The 26,022-nt window shown below is 45.3% G+C and overlaps 1 protein-coding gene across 1 annotated transcript in view; it reads right to left on the minus strand.

Annotated features, from left to right (window-relative positions):
• Stk32b (serine/threonine kinase 32B) overlaps nt 1-26,022 on the minus strand; it is a 270,329-nt gene that overhangs the window by 197,378 nt on the left and 46,929 nt on the right. The window contains exon 2 of the mRNA NM_022416.2: nt 4,889-4,944. Coding sequence (NP_071861.1) covers nt 4,889-4,944 — 56 coding nt within the window. The remainder of the gene's footprint in view (nt 1-4,888; nt 4,945-26,022) is intronic.

A 26,022-nucleotide genomic window follows, 5' to 3' on the forward strand; every position in this document is an offset into this window, starting at 1 on the left:
CGTGTGTACCTGCCGATAGCCAGGCTACTGGCATCGTTCACAAGGATCTCTTAATAAATGCTGACAGGCAGCGTGCCCAAGGCAGAGAGCAAAGCTCCCAGCATTCACTCTCTATTAAAAGAGGTCTCGCCTGGCTCCACTGTAGCTCAGAGCAGCCTTGAGAGTTAATCAGCTACAAAGGCACCCATTATTTGGTAGTTCAGTCAAAACAGAGCTATCTTCTGGTTCATGAATGCAAGCCAACCACACCCCAAGCACCTGACATTAATGTACACTTCCCAAGAATCTAAGGATCTTTGTGACATTGCTACGTGGTGGCTTACAAATAGATGCCAGGAAGCTTGGGACTTCTAAAAGCTCGACTATGACTATAACTTTTCAAGACATCAATACTCTAGACAGCTGATGCCAAAAGCAGATAGTGTGCCAAATAGCAGGACAGAATGAAGCAGAAAAGGCAGACAGCATTGTCAAAGGAATGGTGACAGGATAAAGCCAATTTGAAAGATGGCAAAGCCGTGCTCTAACATGTCAAACAGGGTGTCACAAAGAGATGCAGAGGGTTCAGGACCCAAACTGTCAGTGGCAGGAGGGCACAGAAGAAAGTTATGAAACCCCAGCTGTGATATAGATTGGAAGAGGTTCTGCAAGGTTCTTTGAGCCATAGAATTGGTGCATTAGGGTGGAAATGTGCAAGGTTCTCACATGCTAGGCTGTGTTCTTGCTGTTAAGTTCAGCTATCATCACTGGGGTCAAGGGCAGGATTCCTAGGTTTCTGGGTCATAGCTGCTCTGAGAAATCCAGAGAGGAACAACCTCTGGTATGACACAAGCTGTGCCCCAGGCCTGCAAAACCCTAAAGAGAACATGTGGTAGGTAGATAGCAAGAAGTCTAGCTGAGAAATACATAGGACTGGAATACTGTGCTCACACAAGAGACTGAATCTCCAGGACTTACCAAGTTACTCTCTACTGATAATGTGTTTTAAGAGTTGAGACCTGGCATCCCAGAATTGGGGACATGGGGATCAGGGGTCCCCAGTCATCAAACTACAGAGCACGTCTGAAGATAACTTCCATTACCTGAGACATTGCCCCAAAGGCTAAACAATAGGGGGGCTGAAACACAGGCTTATAAAAAATTTTGAATCACTGCAAACTTCTATGGCATATCATTCATCATGCCCTGAACATACTTGATGGGTACAGGAGGTGAAGCCATGCTCAGTACAGAAATAAGTAGTGTAAAAGACACAAGTCCCAGCATTTAACACTCAGAAGACTACGGGAGTCATTAAGGACTTGAATTATAATCCCTACAGTGGCAATTTAAAAATAATGAGAAGTACAATCATTACAACTAGAAGTACCACTGTTGGTGGCCATGTTTGAGCTCTCCTGTGCTCAAGCTCCACCCAGTATGGTACCCAGTCTCATGCTGTCTGTAGATCAAGATGTAGAACTCTGGGTTCTTCCAGCACCATGTCTGCCTGCACAGTGCCATGATTCCCACCAAAATGATAATGGACTAAGCTTCTGAACTATGAGCCAGCCCCAATTAAATATTTTTCTTTATTAGACTTGCCTTGGTCATGGTGTATCTTCACAGCAATGAAACCTTAAGATAAGTACCAAGAATTATATCCACCACAAATCAAATGATCAATCCAACTAAAAGGGCAGAGTTTGTGGAGTAGATCTTTTTAAAGCAAGGTCTAACTGTATGCTGTCTTCACAGTATTTATTTTTAATGTAAATTGAATAATGAGAATAAGCAGAATATATGTCCCATAAATAGTAACTTATGTATATGACTATGGTTGTGTTGATCCCAGAGAAAATATAAATTAAAATGAGAGTATTTGACAAATGGAAAAGGCATTTCATAATAACGGGATCCATTCATCTTGAGAACGTAACAGTGAGAAAGGTGTGTGTGCTTCTGACCTCCAATAGCAAGGCACACACACCAGCAGGCTTATGGGAAGAAGTGACAACCTCATAGTCATGTTGGATTTTGGACACAACTGTCTCAAATGGATGATCAACGTCTCCAAATCAGCGGAAGAAACAGATCTGAATAGCATGATTGTGTGACTTCTTTTCTGTCACTGTGACAAAAAACCTACAAAAACTCACCAAAGCATTTGCTTTGGTTCAGAGCTTGTGTATACACAGCTTACTGGGGTAGGGAAGGCGTGGTGGGAGGATCATGAGGCAGATGGCCACATTGTAACCACAGTCAGGAAGCAGAGAGTTGAATGCTGGTGCTCAGAGAACATTTTGTCTTTCATTCATCCCAGACCACAACATGCTCATCTCTAATGAACAAATGACATTCGATAGTAAATGAAGAGGTTGAACCAATGTATCCAATTGGGATTTGCCCGATGTATACAAGGTTACCTTAAGATTGGAAAGACAAACAATCTAACTCTCAAAATAATGAGAGACACAGTAGCTGTATCAATGGGCACAAGAAAAGCATGTGACCATTCAACAAGCAGACATGACAAACACTACCATGGAGCTTTAAACTGTGAACACTGGCCTGCAGTAGGTAGCTATACTGAGAAGTTGTAGCCTCAGAACAAGGCTGTTTGGCCCATAGAAGATTGGGGTCAGGGCAAGGCTCCTGCCTCCTCCAAAAAGGATTATTATATCCATGGGGAAAGTGGGCAAAGCACACTGATCTGACTTGGGGCAGTGACATGCCACTGAAAAAATTCTACCTTAGTAAGAAAACTCTGACTGCCTAAAGTCAAATGTTCACACAGATAACCATTCCCCTAAAGAAACATCCTCATGGAAGCTCCTCTGATGAGATCTGACTACCTACTTCCCTTCTGCAATCTACAAGAAAAGCCTCCCAGCCTCCAGGGCACTGTCCTTTCTCTGAGATCTGGCTACATCTGCCTTCTTAGTGGCTTGCATCAAACCCTTCTTTTCCATCAGTCTGGTCTTTGATGAACTCACCTACAGTCCATGTGACATGGGCCTGTCACAGTGCTGTGCCGTGACAAGAAGGGGAATTCTTGATCTAGGAGAGGAAGCCTCAGGAAAACTTAGAGAGAACTTTTCTTCACAGTGAAACAGCAACTTGCTCTCTGCTCAGCTCAGGAACAAAGCCAGGAAAGGGAAGGGGCTTGGCAGTTACAACATCACAGAGAACTTGCATGAGGGCTGCCGCTGGGGTCCCCAGAACCCACAAAAAAGATGGATGGCCAAGGCAACCCACCAGTGTTTTCAGCACACAGAAGGTGTAGACACGGGATCCCCAAAGCAAGCTAGCTGTCACATTCACCTTATATCCGTGAGCTCTGGGTTCAATTTAGAGATCCTGCCCCTGTGAATAAGGTCAAGTGATTGATGAAGACTCTGATCACAACCACAAGTCTTGACATACATGTGGACCCACATGTACATACACACACCAGCACACACCTGCCCATGCATGACATATACCACACAGGCACACACATGCATATCACAGACACACACAGACACACAGACACACAGACACACACACACACACACACACACACACACACACACACACGAGCAAAGAAAATCCTCTAGAATAAAGACAGGGCTTCCCATTCTCATGACTTCTCAATCCATAACTGAAAGTTTAACATTTCAGTAATGCAAGGACCCCAAAAGCACAAGATGGGGAATATAGGTAAAATTACCTGTCCTAGCTCTCTTTTTCTGTTATGAAACACTGACCAAAGCCAACTAGGGAAGGAAAAGCTTATTCCATCATCCAGAGGAGTCAAGGAAGGAGCTAGGGCAGGAATCAGGAGGCAGGAACTGAGGCAGATCATAAAGGAATGCTGCTTACTGGAGTGCTCCCCTATACAACCCAGGACCACCTTCTGGGGTCGGGGAGGGTAGTGGTGGCGAACTGTCCACATGTGCTGGAACCTGTCAATCAAGATAATATTCATGGGCCAATCTGATGGAGGCAATTCCTCAGTCAAGGCTCCCTCTTCTCAGGGGATTCCGGTTTGTGTCAAGTTGACAAACACTAAGAAGCTCCAAGCAGATGGAAGATTTTCTGATAAAATCTGGAAGCTATAAACCAACTTTCACAACTAGCTGTTTAAAGAGCAATGTTTCAGGGGCAGTGCTTGTCCGTCAATGAGGAAAGCCCACACCGCCTGCCCCTACCACCACATGACAATGAGTTGAACCTCCAGAAACCATGAGCCAAGATAAATCTTTTTTTTTTTCTTCAAGGATTTTTAATATCAAGCATCCTATCTCAGCTATAAAAAAAAGTAATGTACAATTAGGAGGTACTTATTCTAACTTTTTTGAGTCTAAGTCATTTCATCTAATAAAAAGTAAATCACGGCCCTTGAGAATAACAGAGTACCTGGTTTTTCAAAGGTCCTTAAAACAATTATTGCCAAGAGAAGTTCCTCTTGTGCAGTGAACCTTTCCCCCCTAAAACACTTTACCTTCTCCTAATTTTATACCCTTTATCCCCGCATAGTCAAGAATTACCAATGTGGATTTTCTAAGACACCAAATGTCCAAGAGCTGGAAAGAGGCAGCTGGTTAACTTTGGAGAGTGGGGATTCACTCTGATCATTTACATTCCCAAAGGAGACCCGGCGTTAGCAACATTGAAGCAACTGCTACCAGAAATCGCCTAAGCACAGACTCTGTTTCATTTTCAGAGTAAAATAAAACAGAGTCCAAGGAAACCATGAAGGCTTCCTTTCATGGCTCAGATTTACCAAACTGAAATAGTCTGTCAGCCGAAAATGCCCAGCACCCAGCATAAAAGCAGACCCACAGGACACACACATGCTCAAGCCTGAGCATCAAGACTTTCATATTTTTTTTCATTATTGTTGTTAAAAGTACATTTTTCTCACCTTTCCAAAACTTCCTTTCCCAATGGCCCGCAGGATCTGGAAGTGGTCAAAGTTGACTGTAAAAAAGGAGAAGACGACAATCAGGTCAGGTGTGGATGTTGTGTCCGTGCACTACCCTCTCGCTCTGCTGGCTTCTGCCCACCAGTGTTATCCACCTGGTATTACCACCTGATCGCTGAGGCGCTGACAGATGAAGGACATTCATTCCATCCCCCTACCCCCACCCAACAGAGTCAAAACCACAGCAGGGGCCAAAGGAGGTGACAACAGGAAAGCCCAGCTGTTTGGATTTCACATTCTCATGTGTGCTTTTCCCTTCTCCAAGTGGCTGTCCCCAATGAGGGCCCCCCTGGTGCACCCAGGACTCTTGAGGTCAGACCACAGATTACCTGCTGTTTCATTCTCTCTCTGATCCTTCCACACAGTCTGTCCAACTGCAATGAGGCTAGCTGCAGGACAAGCATGCTAACCCATACCACCCACCTGCTGTCACCCTGAATCACACCATCCCCTGTCTCCATTTAGCTCCCTCTGCATCTTTACCCTCCAGTCCTCACTGACCAGTGTCTACCAACCTCTGCACTGAAGCTCTTAGCAATGTACGGCCGTACTGCTGGTTGTCGTGAACATCTTTCAGGGTCCCTGAGCCCCCTTTCCTTTTGTTTGTTTTTAAGACAGGATCTTTGTTCCCTCTTCCTGTGTCCTTGGAGTGTTGAGATTATAGACGTGCATAGTGCTAAGTTTATGCAGTGCTCGGTATTGAACCAAGGACTACATGCATAGTAGGCAAGTGCTCTGCCAACTGAGCCACACCTGACAAAGTATCCATGACCTTCAGGTAGTTTGAACTGATGCCTGCTCTAGAGTACTCTTGAAAGATTCAAAGATACCTTGAACTTCATGGATGCCGCAGACCCCAGAGTGGTATCTACCTTCCTCTGACCACACATTTCAGTACATCCAGGAGACCCCAGGCTGGGTGGCACTAATCTTTTCCAAGTACAGTAGCTCAAAGCCAAGGATTCATCTCTGCCTCCTTGCCTTCCAAATCCCACCTTTAGTCCTTTATCAGGGTGCCTCAGTGTTTCCTCCTCTGTTCTTTCTTTCATCTGTCCCTCCTGAGGCCCCTTTGGTTTCCTCCTTCTTCTGTCACCTGACCTCCACAGTGGCCTCTCAACCTCCCCCTCTGACCTTCCCTTGGGGCACATGTGATAAGGACTGCAATAATGTCTGTCTCCTGCTTACTCCCCTGCTCTGACTCCTCTGTCTTATTCATGGAGAGCATACTCCTTCCTGAACTGCATGGTCCCTGTCCTGCTCCTGTCCTGTCACCCCATGCCTCGGAGACCTACCTGCATGCTACAGACACAGGTCCCTCCCTTCCTTGTATAGCTGTTTCAAATCCATCATTTGCTCTTGTCCTAGCATCCCCTTGTCAGCCTGCTTTGTCCTTCTGTTTCCTGAGAGTGTATTGGGCCTAACTTCCAACTAAGGGTGCAGTAACCTCCACTAAACAAATCATCCTGAAAATCTCTACAGGACTTGATCACTTTTCCTGACTAGATTCTCAGTTAGTGAGGGGGGACAAATGTCACGATTATCCTATTTGCTGTGACTCCCTCAGCATTCCGACCTTGCTGGCACACTGAGGCACTCCGTAACCACTCATTAACTGAAGGGATGACTGAGTGAGCTAATCTCCATATTCATGGCGCCAAGTGCATAATAAGTCTTTGGTAAATATTTTTGCATTTGACTGAATTGCAGCCAGCTCTCAATAACTAGGAAAGACATGTTATTTACCAAGATGAAGAGAATTGATCAGCTCGTGTATAACTGAAGCCAGGGTGTAAGGAAGTCAATGAGCACAAATGGTTCCTTGTATATTAAACTATGCCAAGCCAAAGTCAGACTCCAGCGAGCTGTCAAATACCCGACGTGCTTAGAATAGAGTAGCTGCGTTAACCATTAACTAGCAAAACTCCTGCTCTTTAACCCAGCTCTGTTTACGTTCAGAATAACTTACTAGAACCAGAAATTCCTTACTTCACCTCTCTCCACTCCCTACAGGTTGAGGGAGAAGAAGAAAGCAATGGACTTAGGCCACAGCTCAGGTGGCTGTCACGTACATGTGTATATCTTAACAATAATCGCCATGGTTTGGAAGGCAACCGGGTCTCTGCCACCTGCCCCAGACAACCATAGCCAGCTCTCCAGAGGCATGACTAAAAACTACCAGGACTCAGATTCTGAGTCCCTGCGTGGGAGACAGATTCTTATCTTTATTAGAAAAACAAAAACAAAAGCAAAACACAAAAACAAAACACTATTGTTTAGTGGGTGGGGCTGGCTACTGTCAAAAGATTCCTTTTTGATAAAAAAGGAAAAAAAAAAGAAAAGAAAAGCAAGCACATGGAAAAGGTGTATAAATCCTATTTTATCATTGGATTTGGAGCTCCGATGTGATCTTACTGTGGAGCAAAGGGATAGCCATTCATGCCATCAATATAGAGGCCAGGTTACCTAGATTTGAATCCCATCACTCAGCAACTGTGTGATGTCAGAGATATCGCTTAAACTCTGCTCCGATCTCCCTCTTAATGCTAGATATGACAAAACATTTCCTTTTCTCAATAGTGTGTCAAATACCTAACAGAAACCACCTAAGGAGAGTTAACATTGGTTCATAAATTTAGAGGGAACAGTCTGTCACTGTGGGGAAGGTATGGTATCTGGAATAGACTGGTCTAAGGTATAGAGAGCTTGCAGCCTCTCACATGGTGCCTGTCTTAGTCAGGGTTTCTATTTCTGCACAAACATCATGACCAAGAAGCAAGTTGGGGAGGAAGGGGTTTATTCGGCTTACATTTCCATACTGCTGTTGATCACTAAAGGATGCAGGACTGGAACTCAAGCAGGTCAGAAAGCAGGAGCTGATGCAGAGGCCATGGAGGGATGTTCTTTACTGGCTTGCCTCCCCTGGTTTGCTCAGCCTGCTCTCTTATAAAACCCAAGACTACCAGCCCAGAGATGGTCCCACCCACAAGGGGCCTTTCCCCCTTGATCACTAATTGAGAAAATGCCTTACAGTTGGATCTCATGGAGGCATTTCCTCAACTGAAGCTCCTTTCTCTGTGATAACTCCAGCTGTGTCAAGTTGACACAAAACTAGCCAGTAAAGTGCCAAACAAGGAAACTGAAATGAAATTGTAAGCTAGGCCAAGCTGTTACTGTCCAGGCCAAGACCCTGTGGGTCTATGTCCACCAACTAAGCCTTCTATCTCAAAGACTGAACAATCTCCCAAAACATCACCAATTGAACCAAACACATGAACTTGAGAGGGTATAGTAGTTTGTTTTCTAGGGCTATGATGAAAACAACCAAAAGCAAGTTGGGGAAAAAATTAATTTATTTCAGTTTACATGTCCTTATCACAGTATATCATGAAGTGAAGTCAGAACACAAGCTCAGTGGAATCTGGAGGCAGGAGCTGATGCAGAGGCCATGGAAGACCACTGCTTACTTGCTTGATTATTCTGGCCTGCTCAGCCTGCTCTCTTATAAAACCCAGGAGTACCTAGGGATGGCACTGCCCACAGTGGGCTCCATCCCTGCAGGGACCCTGATGTTCACTTGTTTAGCCAGAATGTCCCATTGACTAAAGCTGGTTTGAATAAGTTACAATGTGTATAAATCAGGGAATCACACACACACACACACACACACACACACACACACACACACACAGCTTTCTGACATCATTTATTAAACAACCACTGCACACCTGGTTGGCCACATCTTTATCTCTTGGCTCCAGACATCCGCCACCCCTGTTGACCTACTGCTTTCTGGTGACAGGTCTAGCCACTCAGGCATAACACAGTTTGGAAAAGTGTCATTTAGACCTGGCTATGATCCACTGGATCCTTGCAGTGAAGTTGTCACAGGTCTGATGCCTTCAGACTCCTCTGTCCCTCTTCCCTGCTTCTCTGGAGCTGAGCATCCAGGGCAATTAGCTTCTTCAGCAGTCTGCCACTGTGGATAAACAGCTTCATGTTCATCAGTATTTCTAATGTCCTCTGAAGGTGCAGCCCCAGGAGACTCCTTGCCTGTCTACAGTCAGACTCCCTGAAGGCCCGCTTGGTTCTATCTGCCCTCAGGACTTAACCCTTGAGGCTCCACCTGGGCTGCTTTCCTAACCTCAGATGTCTTCTCCCTTCACCATCTACCCTACCTGTAGATTCCCTATGGTGATCAATCAGACACAACTCCTGCTGGTGTGCACTCTCTTGGGAAACCAAGTTGGGGTGATAACCACAGAGACTCAGGAAAATATAGACAGAAAAAGACATGGCTTTGGAGGTTAACTGGCTATAATCCAATGGGGAAGGGAGAATCCCATGGGACCAAACCTATCTGACATTCCAAGTTATATGGAAAGACATGCGGTCTATTTAGTGCCTCTTTTTTTTTTTTTCTTCCTTGCATCTGCCCTTTCAAGACAGTCTCAGGTAGCCTAGGTTAGTCAAGAATGCCCTTGAATTTCTGACCTTTTGAGTGCTCATATTATAGGCATGTGCTGCCACATTCAGTTATGTGATACTGGAAATGGAAGCCAGGACTTCAAGCCTCCCCTCCCACCCATTAAGCCCAGGGTCCACTATTGAGTAGATGAGGGTCACAGATTATGATATTAAAACTGTAAATCTCAGTTCTAGACATGGAAGGCCTTCACTATACATCCCCAGCCATGATGCCTTAGGGATGACATTTGGTATTGACTGTGTCTCTCAGCAAGTCATTGGTTTAGTTCGAAGCCATAGATTTAAGGTCTTCACCCACTCTAGAACGGATAGATCTCCATTAGGGAGAACCAGAACTCTCAGTACTATGCACATATGGTCCAACTGGGGACTTGGATAACTGGGGTGCTTTAGTTTCATTCATGTTGCCTTGACAAACATTCTGATTTGTTTTTGTTTTTGTTTTTAAAGAGAAAGGGATTATCTTAATTTAGAATCCCTGGCTAAGGTCCATCACAGGAGAGAAGTCAAGGAGGCAGGAACTTGAGACAGCTAGTCATGTGACTTTTGCATGAAAGAGACATGAATGCATGCTTGCTTGCTTGCTCACTTTTCCTCAACATGATCTTTCCACCCTTATATAATTCAGAACCTGTTACCTAGGGGATTGCCCCCCAACTCCTGTGGGAAGGCCTTTAATTAATTGAGCCAACCTCATATAAAGATGCTCATAGGCAAACTTGATCTAGACAGTGGTTTTCAGCCTTCCTAATGCTACAACCTTTAGGACAGTTTCTTGTGGCATAAGGAACTGTGTTCTTTCCCAACTATAGTTATTTTTGTTGCTATTCCATGGCTATAATATTGTCACTGTTATAAACAGTATGTTATGAACATAAAGTAAATATCTGCTATGCAGGATATCTGACATGTGACCACTGTGCAAGGGTTGTTAGACCCCAAAGGGTGTAGATACTTGTTTACTGAAAGTCTCTACCCAGGTGATCCTAGATTGTATCGAGTGGAAAGTTAAAGCTGACCATCACATAGGAGAAACACAAAGACAATGCGTATTTACTAAACTTCCACAGAGTATGTTCTTGTCATGATTCCATAAAAGTATAGTGGAGAAACCACTTCAACAGCATCTATTCTTAGTTAACTGAAGCTAGCAGGTTGTCCAACCTGTGACTCATAGGTTGTGAGAGCACTTACATGTTTATTTTGTGGGACACTGCAATGAGACATTACTATCAACAAAGTTCATGCCACAAAACAAGACTATCGAGTTATACACCACCACCACCACCACCACCCCCCCAAAAAAAACCCTGAATGCTTTAAATAAAGTTAGAATTTTGTGTTAGGCTGCATCTGTGACTGTCCTTGGCTTCCTGGTTTAAAACAAACAGGAGAAGGAAGGTATGTTCAGTTTTGTGTAATAAAACCGAGTGTTTGAGGATGCTGGTATGTGAGGGGTTCCTGGAAATGATCTCCGAGCCCACCATGCACACTGTGCTTCATCCAAATGCCAGAAGCTACAAAATACACCTTGGAAACTCTAAGCATACTCCAACCCTGGTGGATCTATAGATATGTGGGCTCTGGCCCTGAATACAGCCTTCTTTCATCCTTGGCTCGTGAGATGATACCAGTCTTTTTCACATTCATGCCCAGGGCTGAGAAATTCCACCCAAGAGTCTGCTCCTGGCCAGGGTCCATGCCAACTGGCTGGGCTGATGTGGGAAGCCAATGCTCGGCATTTGGTGCAGACATTCCACGTGGTCCTGCTCTGCTGCCTGCTCCACACTCCACACATGAAGAGAGAAGCTGGGATTGGCTTCATGGAGTGGCAACACTGCTCTCAGCATCATTAAAAACTGCTTTGTTTCCTTGTTGATAAATGTGTTTAATAACCCCCCAAGCCTCTTTTTTCCTCTAACACTCTATGCTCTTATCAGAAAAAAAAAAACACTGACTCCGTAAGCGGTCAGGGATTTGCATGCCTAATTCATATGAGTGAAGTATGGCAACTACTTTAGGACATAAATTAATTTAGAGCTGGTGGAAAATTCATAAGACAAGATGTCAAGTGAGTTTGAGAACTCAACTGTCAATCTGTCCTTCCTCCCAGTGTGCCTGATGTCCTCATTTTCTTTCTCCATGCTGTCATAAAATATGAATGCAAAGGCAACTTCAGGGGGGAGGAATTTATATGGCCCACAACTCCAGGTTATGGTCTACTATTTCAGGGGAAACAGGGCAGCAGTCAAGAGCAGACTGCAATAGGTTAACGCATGCTTGCTGGTGCTCAGCTCACAGTCTGCAGACTATAGCCCGCCCATAGTGAGGACATCTTCCAATCTCAGTTAATGTAGGGTGGTGGAGACAATCCTGCACCAATATGTCCACAAGCCAACTGAATCCAGCCATTCCTGGATTCAGGAAGGGAGCAGAGACTCCCTTCCCAGGGCATTCTACATGGTGATAAATTATCAATCAAAACTACCTTTATGAATTTCTTTCCTGGGATCATACTGGCAAACTGTCACAAAGGAGCTTAAAACAACAGGAATTCATTATCCCACGGTTCAAGAGGCCAAAAGGCCAGAGCCAAAGTGCCAGCAGGTCTGTGCCATTTATAAAGACCCTGGGGGTCCTTCCCTAACTCCATAAGGACATCAAGCAGGTGTTTTAGGATCCCTCAGTGAATGGTAGTGAACCAAGAGTGCTTGTTTCTGATTGGTAGGAAATCATTATGCATCTGCATCAGACTATCTGCTCTCTGGAGATGTTCCAGTTCTCAGGACAATAATTCAAGGGGAAGCTTTCCTAAGTCACAAATGTTTCAGCTGAGTGACTGCTGACCACCAGTCCTTGGCACTCTGAATCCTGTTCCTGCATCACTCTGACCCATTCCTCTACCATCTCAGGGCTTCTCCCCGTGTGTCTGTTTTCTTCTAACTCAGTCACTGAATTTGAGGCTTACCCTAAATCCAGGCTACTTTTAACTTAAGATCTTCAGTTGTACCAACACTGACCTATTTCCAAAACTGGCCCCATTCTCAAGGTCCAGGTAGATGTGCACTGGCGGGAGGACGAGATGATCAGCTTGGTGTGCTCACGGGAGCTCTGGACACATGAATGGCCGGTGAAGGAAAGTCAAGTAGGTGGCGGAAAACTCAAGCTCACACTGAAGGTGCCTGTTGTTCCACACTGATGCACATGTCTGCAGCTGCCAGAGTCATAGACGTGCAGTTTTAGGAATAGAATTTGAACCTTCTGCTCTTCAGCATGGTAGAGTTGAACCAGAGTTTTGATTTCAACACATGGCCATGAAGTCATGTGACTGTGCCCCCTGAAAGGTTCCAGCTCTCAGGACAACAATTCAAGCGGAAGCTTCCCAGATACCTAAGCCACAGATGTTTCTGTGGAGTGACTGCTGACCACTTGCCTTGTTTGGAGGAAGAACAGTGCAGGGTTCAGGGCCTAGCGTGACTGAAACATCCACCAACTGACGCTCTTTGACTCAGTTCCTGCGTAGCAGAATGGGAAGGGTGACAGGTGACAAGGAGAAAGATGTCTACTCTGCTGCCTGCTGCACAAGGAACTGCACTGGTCCTCATGAGCAGGGACAGAAGCCAAGACACTGAGAAGTGAGCAGATAGTCTGATGCAGATGCATAATGATTTCTTACCAATCAGAAACAAGCACTCTTCGTTCACTATCATTCATTGGGGGATCCTAAAACACCTGCTTGATGTCCTTCTAAAAGGCAAAAATCAGAGCAAAGACAGAGAGGGGACTGTGGGAGGATACAGAGATGATGGCATTTCTAAGCCACAAGTGTGGCTGGCTGCTTGAATATACCCTGGACATTTTTCCTGAATGGAGTGACAGTCCCCTGCCTGTCACTGTGAGAAGTGGCCTCAGCTCTGACATCGAGACTGAGCACATATCACCAGTCTCAACCCCTCTACCCACCAACCTGAAGCTTTGTGTCCCTGACTGTAAAAGGAATCACTAACAGTGCTTTGCAAAGTTATAATAAAAACCTTAGATCTCTAGAAAACATCCAGCACTCCGCCGGGAAGGTGAAGGCCATGGGTACATTATGGTTGGCACGGTAATTGGATGTTGAGACAAATGAATTCGGAGGAAGGGGAACTGTTAAAACCTGAAGGAAATGATGGAGCCTGGGCAAAATAGCAGCTTCTTGGGACTCCATCTCCATGTCGGCCTCAGAACGCAAAACACACCACCCAAGCAGTGGAAGCTTGTTCCACAGTGTGAGATGTTCCACCCACTTAACAGCTCGGTGTGTTCCATCCACAACTGGAGATGATCAAGGAGTTAAGCAGACTGTGTGAAAACAAAGGCTCTTGCAAGAAGGCTTTAGTCACAACACAAATTGCCGAACACATGGTTGGGTTTTGTCAGCTTCTGGGAAGAAGGTGAAACACATGCCAACAGAAGTCTGAAGAAAATGACGGTATCTGGAGATGAAGCAATGGTGAAGAAAGTCTCCCGTGACTCCCGGGCTCCCCGAGGCTGAGCAGCCTACTGAAGCACACATTTTCATGAAGTCGCAAGTCTTTCCCTCTTCTGCTCATAGGAGTGAAAAATCTTTTTGCCCAGTCCTAATATACTTTCGAAGCCCCGCTGGGTGCACTGTGCTTTTCTTCCCTGGGTGGCAGAAATGACGCAGCCTGCCAGCCTTTCCTAGGTCCTGGTTTTGTCATCTTCACACAAAGGATATGTGGGGACATTGCCCCAGGTTCTCACAGGCAGAACTCAAACACACTCAGTTTATATAAACAGACACGCGGAACACCTGTGGATTCAGACCTCTGTGATGGGAAGCAGCGAGGTAATTAGGAAAGTACAACATACTACAGCCTCCTGGTGTGGGAGTGGGGTGAGAATAGGCGACCCGCTGAGAAGCAGCGGTGTGCGGAGTTAAGGCCCAAACCCAATTCCCAGTCCTCATCTTTTCAGAACTGTAAATGCCACACTTAAGCAGATGTGGACAAAAACTTATTGTGATACAGACCTGTGTCAGACAGGGGACAGGTGCCCAGGAAGGACCAGTGCCCAGAAGAGACTGGGGTGCAGCCTCTTGTAGAAGACGGTGGAGAATGAGAGCCAGTGAGGAGCACTGTGAGCAGTGATAAGCAGGACAGGGTCCCCAGGGCAGAGGACTCCACTGGCCATGTCGGTATCTTAAAGTAAGTGGCCTCAGTGACAAGAATAGAGGAAGAGAGTCCCTGTCCTGCCTGGACCAGGAAAGCATGCATTCACTTTTGGCTTGAGGAACAGTGTGTCCATGCACAAGCCCTGAGCGGGACCGAGAGTCAGGGCACTTTAGTGAGGGATGCAGCCAGCCCTTTAACTACATAAGCACAGGGACCTCTAGAAACCATCTGTGCTGGCAACCAGAATAATGTGGAATAAACGGATAGAGTCTTACAAACGCACAACCTACCAAGACTGAATCCTGAAGAGACGGCCAACATGAACACACCAGTATCGAGCAGGAAGATTCAATTAGTGAGGAAAAGCCTTCCCTAAATAAAAGCCAGGGGCCAGACAGCCTCACAGGAAAATTGAGCCAAACAAAGAAGAGCTGTCAATCCTTCTCAAACTCTGGCAACAAATGTCAGCCATTCCCTTGCATAAGAACTCAGAGGCGGGGACCCTCAGATCCATTTCATGAGGCAAGCATTGTCCTGACACTGAATCTAGACACAGACTACAAGGAAATAAAACCAAAGCCTTCTCCCTGAGGAAGAGACAGCCAAAGTCCTCCGCCGGGTGTTAACAGAGCACACCAACAGCCCATTGAAAGGAAGACTCTGGACACTCAAACCTCACCACCACACACCACACAGATGAAAGACAGAAGCCACAGGTCCATCTAAACTGATGGGGACCACGTGTCATCCAGAATCCACTTTGAAGACTTTCCATCCCCTGTCATTCAGTCTGCACATGGTTCTCTAGAATAGAAGCCTTCAGCTCATCAGCTTGAAGGGAAGGAGCCCCAGCAGGACTTGGTTTATAGTGTGAAGTACTCAGGTACAACAGCCTGTGCTTGCCTGGGACCTGTCAAACTGCTTGAAAAACTACTCAGCAACGCCTGTGCATGGAAATGTGGTACAGGAGCCACATTCTGCTTCAAAAGTAAATACGAATGAATTAAAAAGAAAAATCAATAAATAAATGGATATAATCCTACATATCTTCATGATACAAGTTCACAACAAAGGAATACAGTTCAGCATAACAAAAAAAATCATTTCTGGTGCAGCAATGCCAGCTTCATAATCAAGAATGAAACACTGAGAGCTTTCCTGTAAAACGGGGGCATGACATGCCAGCTCACCGTCTACACTGCTCCTTACGCTACTGGTGTGCTACCAAGGGCAATTAGGCAAGGAAGAGAAAGAAGAGACTTTTTCAAGTTGGGTGTGAAGGCTTGTGTCTGTAATCCAGGACTCAGGAAGCTGAAACAGGAGGATTGCTATGAATTCAAAGTTGACCTTCACAAAAGAGTGCCAGGTCAGACAAGGCAATATAATAACACCCACTCTATGGGGGGGGGCGGTTCCAGTCTTAAATAATTAATCTCTACAAGTGGCCTGATCTTATATAGATCCTGAGACACTAAAGGGTCTTCAAAATCCTGAAAAGTGATAACTTGCTTAGGTAAATATGCACAAGGAAAGATTAAGATCCCATGTGCTTCCAATAAATTATGGGAAAAAAGAAAACAACCTTATTAGTAATAGCATCAAATGATAAAGTATTTAGTATACATTTATCAAAGAGATGAAAACTCTGCATACTGGCATGAGGAATGGGGAGGGGGTAGTTAAAGGAAGTTCATCTAGCTTCTACTTTCTAACCGCCTTCCTGGGGGGAAACTTAACTTCACAGGGAAATCTAGCTCTGGGAACAAAGGCTGTGAACATGGCCATACCACCCAAAAAAGGCTGCATAATCAATGTCATCGCTATCCATATTCCAAAGGCATTTTTTATAGAAATAGGGAAAACCCTGAAATTCCTATGGAATCACATAAATCATATAGATCTTATGGAGCACAAACAACTCGGAATAAAATGATCAGAGTTGGGGCAATGCGCTGCTCGATTTCCAGTGCTTGCGTCGTTGCTGAGATCTGCTGTGTGGAATTCCCTCTCAGACTCAACAGTTTGAACACGGGTCCCCAACTCAGGGCACCGTTTAGGGGGTGCTGAAGAACACTTTGGAGACAGCTTCTACCTGGTGGGTCTAGGGTTTAAGTTTACAAATGCATGTCTCCTCCACACACTTCAGTCTCTTTCAAACAGGAGGCTCGTGGGAAGCATGCTTATGTAGGGGCTGGAGCTGGCCTAGGTCTGGGCCAGTTGAGCATTGATGGCCATGTTAGAGCCTGGCAATGATGGGGAGACCAAGGAGCAGGAACCATCCCTGTCACAGTCACATTTGGGCATAGCAAAGCCAATCAAGAATAGAAATGACTCACTAAAATGACAACTGTGGAGACTTCCCCAAACCTTAGATTTTTCCCAACCATCGAGATACTGGTTTCACTGCTACCTTGGAAGCTGGTTGAGAAGTTTCTGGGAATGTCTCAATGATTGTCCATCAGACATCTTGCATGCCACAGGCTCCCAGGAATGGTGGCAGGCACTTATTGGGCTTTGATCCTTTTGTTGGGTGGGGGTGTCTAGCAATCTTAAAGAAGGACAACCGCTAATCTGCGACATGCACACCATACAACTGTCCCATAGAACAACGACCCCACACTGCTCCCAGCGAGAGCACCATCCATCTTACCACTGAATGGTGTGTTCTGGGGAGATAGTCACTTAGGTCTCCATTTCTAGGAGACAGAAGGCAATTGTCTCAAAAGTTTTGAACAGAACAAAAGTGAGCTTTGAGTCTGTCCTGCTCACTCCTTTTTAAAGAGAAGCTGGCATTCGATAAAAGCTCTCTAGTGGGGAAGTGTCAGACAGATCTTCTGTAGATTCGTGAGACATGTTTACCTGAGGCTCATTTTTGTCATACATATTCTGTACTGAAGATACCAGAAGGCATGAGGCAGGCATCATCGCTCCTTTTGTGACCCTCACATGTAGCTCACACTGAGGAGGTCTCTAATTTGTAATTCATAAGAAAAGTACCCAGTGTACTAGAAAGAAGTCTCATGGGGAGGGCCATGCCTGGGCCCAGGCGGCTCCTTAGAGAAGTGAACATTAGAGACAGGAAAATTCCAGGAGCTGGACAGTTCCAGGAGAATGGCTCTGTCAGAGGATGGGAGTCTGTCTAGGTAGGGTCGGAACGATGAGGGTCCAAGCACAGCCAACAGAAAATTCAGACTTGAGATATGGGTGTTCAACAGTGGTCACTCCTGGAGAGGGTGGGGGCTGGGAGAGAATGTGCTGAACAGGTAGGAAAGGGCCTGGCCACCCATGAGGACAGAGATGAAAATGGCGTCTTCATCTAGAGGACCAGGGGAAACCTGGCAGGGGGTGGGAGGTTGGTCCAGGAGAAAGAAAGGAGGTTAGAGAGGGAGAAAGGTATGAGAAGAGGAACAAGGAGAGGGGTGAGGAGAGAAAGGGGAAAGGAAGAAAGAGAGATGATAAAGATGTGAGGAAGAGAGAGAGGGGGGAAGGCACAAGCAGATGGCATGGTATGATCAGTCGCTCCACCTAACAAGCTTATCAATCTAGGTGTCTGCTGTGTAGTGTAACAAAGTACCTCAGCTCTTAACATCTTATAACAATAACGACTTACTGCTTCATTGGTAGCTCATGCCGACACAGACCAGCCAGCTTCCTGCATTCATTCAGTGCCTTAGGCTGTTGGAGCTGCTGTAACCAAGGTGGGGTGCTGGTAGACAAGACATTTCTCATGATTCGGAAGCTGGGATGTACAGGGGCAAGGTGTCTTTGGCCACCACTATCTTTTGACCTCCTCAGATGGGGGGTGTCTCTCTGAGGTCTTTCATAAGGGCATAGTCTCATCTGAGAGAGGCCCCACTCCTGGCTCTTCACCTCACCAAGGCCCATTTTCTAACACCATCATGGGGGTTTCAGAGTCTGATCGATGAATGGGCCACTTCACTAGTCTAGCTGTTGTTGTAAATAATAAAACATTTAAAGGACTTATTCTGCCTGAAAGTTCCAGGCTCCATCACAGTGGGGAAGGCATGGCGGCAGGAGTGTGAGGCAGCTGGTCACAGTCATCTGTGGTCAGGAAGCAGGGATGGATGGATGTAGTCCTCACTGTGTTTTCCTCTTTTTATAACCCAGACCCAAGCCCATGGGGTGGTGCATCCATGGTTAAGGTGAATCTCCCGACTTGTTTATGCTGATCTAAATATTCCCTCACAGCAAGCCCTCAGGCTTCTTTCCCAGACGATTTGGGATCTTGTCCTGTGGCCATCAATACTAACCACCATAGGCACAAACATCTAGACCACAGTACGTAGAGACACAGTCAGTCAAAGGCCATATCTCACCTTTGTTCTGCCCTCGTTGTTTTTAAAAATCTCGCTCATGAGATGATGACACATTGTCTAGTTTGTTTATCTCCTGCCTCTAGTGCCTGACACAGTGTATATGTTTATAAATGCCCAAGAAATAAATACATTCTGCTGATTTGACTATCATGTTGACACCAAGAGCCAGTCTTGCTCTATTTCTCCCCTGGACCACTCCTGTGTTTGTGGACCCAGCCATGATCCTTTTTCTAACCGCTGCTTAGATCTTTCCCTGACAGAGGTGCTTTCTCTGACCATTTTTGTGACTTTTTTTTTTATGTGTCAAGTTGACTGGCACCCAGGGTGGCCCCAGTGGTTCAGATTATTCCAGATGAAGCTATCCAGGTATGTGATGGGAAAATGCCATTTCCATGAAACAACTAGGAAAAGCCCTCACCAGCCTGAGTGGGCCCCTTCCTGTCCGTGGAAGGTCTGGATAGAACTGGGCTGCTGATCCTCCTGTTCCAGCTGCTGCCATTCTTTGAGCTGAGCTACAAGGTGCTCGTGGGTCACGACCTTGCAGCCTCTTAGACTGAAGTCTCTCCGTTTGGCTCTCCTCAGTCTGTCAACTGCAGTTCTGGTAACTTCTCTGTGTTCATGTGAGTCAGTTCTTTATAAGAAAACTCTCTGCAAACCTGCATCCCATTGGTCTGTCTCTCTGGAAAGGTCTAATGGTATGTCTCTCGGCAGACACTGTCTATACCTTACCTTCTTCCCACCTGTCCTTATGTTACAACTATAGCGTCTGCATCTATCTTTTCACCCAAAGACACCCTCTCATGGCAGAAAGCTGCTGTGGGGTGCGTACCAGATGGGAAAGCTAGAATTTAGTGTCCTGATAGCAGAGTTCATCCAGTGACCAGTGGGCATGAATGGTTAGCATCCTGGGTCCTTATAACACAGGGTGGAATGACTCTAAAGAGTGGTCTTCGGTGTTCTTCAAATTCCACAGCACCTTGTGTTCCCATGGTGACCTGCATGAAGACACAGCCTGGAGTGGCTGCTTGTTTCTTCCTACCTCATTTCCCCTCCACACAAGTGCCCAAAGACCACATTAGAACGGCACCACTTATAGCTGGGTCTTTCTCAGATCTCTTTCTAGAAAAGCCCACATGAAGACACTGCCATTAAGGGGTTCACATGTAATGTGAAGAATAGTTCTCAGAAACAGCTAAACCTCCCACTGAACATTCTAGAAGGCTGATTATATGACTAGAACATCAATGATTATAGAGAGATTGGAATGTTGCAGGTCAAAAGCCTGATTTTAGTTTATCATGGGCTAGCATTAGCCTCTTAAATAGCCATTCCTTGCTTACCTCTGTGTCTGACTTAATGTCTTGGAACTAACAGGTAAAACCCTTTTAGAATGAAACTTTAGCTTCTGCCAACCAATAAGCTAAGAGTAGCATGAGGTGACACCTGAAGCTCATAGCTGAGAGATGCCAACCCCCCTTCACTTTAACCTACCTTTCCAATACCCGAACAGTGTGGCTGACTTGTGACTTTCTGTGTTACATTACTTTAAAAACTTCATCAAACGCTTACCACATTGCAGCACGGAATCTGGGTACCCTAAGTCTGTGCTCCAGGGCCATCTGCGCTCAGATATGGCTATAGATAAATTCTCTTCCCTTTGCATCACAACACCCTGGGTACCTCCCTCCTGGCACACAGTCTGTGGTTGTTAGTACATTTGTTTATCAGCCTGTGTCTATCTGTAACAAGGTCACTGGTCTCCTTGTATTCTCTGGGCCCTGCCCAGAGTCAGTTGAGTGACTGATAGCAGAATAGCCAACCCTGAACATAGCCCTCTCCTTCCCCATTTTAGCTGCCTCATTAGGAAAGTAAGACCACAGTGCCAGAAAGTGGCTTCCAGCTTTATGATCTGAGTTTGAGATGCCAGGGCTAGCAGGTAAGAAGGGACGCAGTGTTAAAACATGACAAGGCTCTGAATGTGAATGTGGCTCTGGTCAGCTTTAATTGGGCAGGGATGCCAGGACTGCACGGCTATTAGGAGGGGAAAAAGCAGAGACAGGAACAGCCTCCTTTGTGGGGCCTTTGGTGGCTGCTAATGGGATGTAGCCTGGTGCAGCTCCAGTCAGGTGTCTACATGGAAATGGCCTTTAAAGGTTCCTGTTCTTAGAGACTAATGAGTGCCCCACACTTACCCATAGCCGTTCTTCCCTAATTATTTTTTAGCTACTCTCCTGGTTTTCCTCAGGGCTCCTACTTATTATTCCAGGAAATAGGAAATCAATTTCCTTTGTGAAGTCATCAGACCCCGACATTGATAGATGATCCTAGAGTCCAGGGAGTGTGGAGGTATGCAGTGGAGCAGGACCTGGAACACCCACCATGCAGGTCACTTCAACAGCTGACAGAACACCCACCCTGCAGGTCACCTCAACAGCTGACAGAGGAGAGAGTAAATAGAAAATCCAAATAATCCTAGAACTTGATTAACATTGGCTGCCAGCTTGAAGGGGTCTTGTACCAAAGAGATGGGTTCTGGCCATTCCTGTAAGGAGTTATCTAGATCATGAAGAGGTGGGAAGAACCATTCAAAATGTTGGTGTCACCTTGGACTGAATAAAAAGGAGACATTTGGTGAGCGCCAGCGCCCATCTCTCTGCTTCCTGCTGCCATGGCTTCCCCCTGTAGGATGACCTGCACCCTTGAACTGTAGATGGAAATACACCCTGCTTTCCTTACATTGCTTTTGTCTAGGCAATAAGAAAAGTGACCAACAGAGTCCTTTATCTATCAGGAAATTGAACCCAGAATTAACCCCAGTGAGACAAATGATCTTCAGACCCTGAAGGTCCGGTCTGGGCACTTTCACTGAAGAATGGACAGTGCTGGGGTTGCATATGCTCTTCGGAGAACAAGAAAAGAGGAGCCTTAGAACAGCCCTGACACAGAAGCCATGGGACTCTCGGGAAAACTCTTTGGGCATACCAACCAAGACTGAGCACAGACACAGGACCAGTGAGTACACCCACTCCAAGTGCACGTCTCAGACCTCACAGGCACGCCAAAGCACAGGCATGGGATGCAGGTAGGACTTGTTCCAGCCTCAGGGTGGAAGCACCCTAAGTCCCAAGAGTATATTCAGTGTACCCAGGCTCTAGGATGGTATATATGTAGGTGAGTGCAGGGAACAGTATAGATGACCCCCTGGAAATCAGCCACAAAGGAAGACAGGCCTCAGAGTTTTAGTCACATAAAGTTACAAAAAGGAACAAGGTAAATGATAGTAAGAAATTAGGGTCACTGTCGTATTTGGTAGTATAGAGGAGGATATGGATGACCATCCTGAGCACAGTGATGTGAGCAGCAGTCACGCAGAGGTGCTCACCTTGCAAGACACCATTAGCTGGGTACCAATGATCTGTGCAATCGTTTCTATTGCGATGCTTCTAGAAAGTGCTTTCTGCAGTTTGCTGAAATGATGGAGTTTGCACAAACAAAGCCACAGTGAGTGTTGACAAGGCAAAGAAGACAGAGCAGCATCATTAAGAACTTCAGAATTTGAAAAGAGGCTAACTTCTCCAAAAGTCAAGGAGAGAAGGGAAAGAATCGAGTCTTCATCTCCTACACTGTAATGAGTTTAACCTTAAAGAAACCAAACAGAGGAGAAAACTGTTCTAGCAGGGCTTTGGTTGCACCAGTCTGTGGTTCTTTGGTTAACATCTGACTATTATGGCAACAGCTAGTGCTGGGTAGGGAAATACCCAGATAGAGGGTGGATGAAGGATGTTGCAAGAAATGGGGACATGTTGCCATCACCTAGACCACTGATTGGCCCAGCATTCCTAGACATCTGGCCAAATACTGAATCCAAAAGACAGCCACTGATGAAGACTTCACGCTGCAAGTTACTCAATTTAAATAAACCTACTGGATATATTGAATATTGAATATATTATTGACGGCATATGAAGCCCAGGGGAACAGATTAAAAATATTAAAATACAGCACATGAAACAGTTCTCAAAAAAACAAGTTATTTTTCACAAGTAAATAACATGAAAGTATTTTTACCAGATTTATTTATTTTATGTGTATGAGTGTTTGGCCTGAATATGTACGTGTGTAACACATGTTCACCTGGTACCTGGTGAGGTCATAAGAAGGTACTGGATCCCCTGGGATTGGAGGTTTACCCAGTCAAAGCTACCATGTGGACATTGGAAACTAAGCCCAAGTCCTCTGAAAGAACAGCTGCTGCTTTTGACCTCTGATCCAGCTTCCAAAAGTAGTTTTTTTAAAAAAGAAACAACTCTGACTAAAAGCAATGAGTGTTAAAAGGCCCGGCATCTAAGGCACAATGTAATTTCAGTCAGCAATCTATTGGAAGACATACTTTAGGCAATAGAGGAAGTATGAATTGAGGTGGCTAGCATTAAGTAATTACTATCAGGTGTGTGAAGACAGGAAAAGACCTGTATTTCATTCCTTACCCAGATGACATATGGTACTTCAAATTGCTATCCCAGGAGGTTGGGTATCTTGGGTGACTGGCAAAACCATATGTTCTAGAGGAAAGCTGGTCCTATGAAACTCTTACAAGATGTGACAATAGCTAAGCCAAAGCTTTAAACAAACTCTCTCTCCAGCTTCTCCGTGGTTTCAGAAGCAATGAGCTGAGGGCAGGAGACAAATTTCCACACAATTGTAAGTTAAACTCAGCCTATTGAGAAGATAGGGAAAGAACAGGAACAGACTAGGCTTTTATTCTCTGGGCTTCTTCACAATCTTGAGGAAAGCAAAGAAACCAGAAAGGAAACAATGAGCCACTCCCTGAGACATCAGTAGAAGAATGGAATGTGCTATATGTCACAGAAGATGTGGGTGTCACAAAGCCACGGTCTCTATGGCATAGATCATCCCTAAGTATAGAGAGAGCCCCTGTGTATTGACAGGAATGAGCTCCACTCTGTAGAAAAGCTGACCAGGAGGGCTTGAACAGGAAGTCACAGAATGTTATCTAAACCAATTAATCTGACTGAAAGGAACTTAACATCAATGGCCATGAGAAGTCCAATCAAAACTACTCTGAACTCTCAGTACACAATGAGTGAGCCAAGGCGCATGCTACAATCTACCACCTACCATGACACAGCCTGACAACGAGAGCTAAGTCACTGCACAAATGTGCATCAAGATGAGCATTAAACGTGTAATGATGTACAGTCACGCACTGAGCATAATGAAAGACCTACAGTCTGATAACTCACAAGGAGAATGATATTGGACAAAAAGACTCAGCAGCTTAGGGTCATGATGGAACTCCTGGTAGATGCTATATTCTGTTGGCTAAATGTTTAACATGAATAAGTTGACTTTTCTGAAAACATGTGCTCTATATACTTTTATGTATGTGCTTACTGTATTATAAACCCCTTGGCAAACTGGAAAACCTGTGAAATCAAGCCTTTGTAATGTGCACATTTCAGAAGCACTGTGGCCAAGGAATGCAGTGTGGCTAAGGCATCCTCTGTTGCTGATACTGCCTAATATCCCAAACCATTGCATAAAACGGGCAAAAAGCTAAAAGGATCTTAGCCTTTGAGAAAACCTCTGTGAATGATAAACATTTCAAAAGTCTTGGTCTTACAAACAGTAGAAGATGCAACTCAAAGAACACATCATGAGGTCGAGACTAGCTAAGAGCTATGATCTTGCAGAGGACCAAAGTTTGGTTTCCAGCACCTATAGGAGGGTCATTGACAACTGCCTATAACTCTAGATCCAGTGCATCCAACGCCCTCTTCTGGTCTCCACATGGACTACACTCTTATGTGCATATCCACATATACATATATTTTTAAAAAGTAAATCTTTAAAAAACATTTTTAGTTGCCTCCCTTATCCCAGGTCTCTTTCTCATCCTGGAGATGGCCCCCACCTCTCCACCCCTGTCAGTTGCAGATTTCTATTAATTCTCATGGCCATCTGTCCATTTCTTTTGTCCCTCCCCACACCTGATTCTGAACCGGCCCACCCTACTTCCTTCCCCATACCTGCTCCTTCCTAGTTCCCTCCCTCCACCTGCCTCTTATGACTATTTTACTCCCCATTCTAAATGAGATTCAAGCATCCTTGCTTGTGCATTCCTTCTTGTTTAGCTTCTTTGGGTCATGGAGTATAACATGGGTATCCTGTATTTTATGGCTAATATCCACTTATAAGTGAGTGCACAACATGCATGTCATTTTGAGACTGGCTTACCTTACTTAAGATGATACTCTCAAGTTCCATCCATTTCATGATGTCTTTGTTTTTAATAGCTGAACAATATTCCATTGTGTATATGTACCACATTTTCATTATCCGTTCCTCAGTTGAAGGACATCTAGGTTGTTCCCAGTTTCTGGCTATTATGAATAAAATTGCTATGAACATAGTTGAGCCAGTGTCCTTGTGGGATAGTGGAGTATCTTTTGGGTATATGCCCAGGGGTTGTATAGCTGGTTCTTGAAGTAGAACTATTCCAAGTTTTCTGAGAAACTGCCAAATTGATTTCCAACGTGATTGTACAAGTTTGCATTCCCATCAGCAATGGAGGTGTGTTTCCCTTGCTCCATACCCTTAACAGCATGTGATATCTATTGAGTTTTGGAGGTGCCCAAGAATCAATGGGGGTGACCTTAGCTGTGACTCACAGCTTTGGGGATATGGAACCTGTAGAGGCCACCTCTTGTAGCCAAGCTAGGAACCCCATTGGAGCTATAGAGACACCAACCCACCCACAAAACCTTCAATCCAAAATGTATCCTGTCTACAAGAAATGCAGGCATGGAGGATGAAATAGGCTGAGTGAATGGCCAACCAATAACTGACCCAACGTGCGTGTGAGAGCCAATCCCATGGGCAAGCACCAATCCCTGACACTATTAATGATACTCTGTTATGTTTGCAGACAGGAGTCTAGCATGGCTATCCTCTGAGAGGCTCTACCCAGCAGCTGACTCAGACAGATGCAGACACCCACAGCCAAACAGTGGGTGGAGCTTGGGAGCTCTTATGGAAGAATAGAAGGAAGGATTGT

The sequence above is a fragment of the Mus musculus genome, chromosome 5, assembly GCF_000001635.26.
Source record: "Mus musculus strain C57BL/6J chromosome 5, GRCm38.p6 C57BL/6J".
Lineage (NCBI taxonomy): Eukaryota > Metazoa > Chordata > Mammalia > Rodentia > Muridae > Mus > Mus musculus.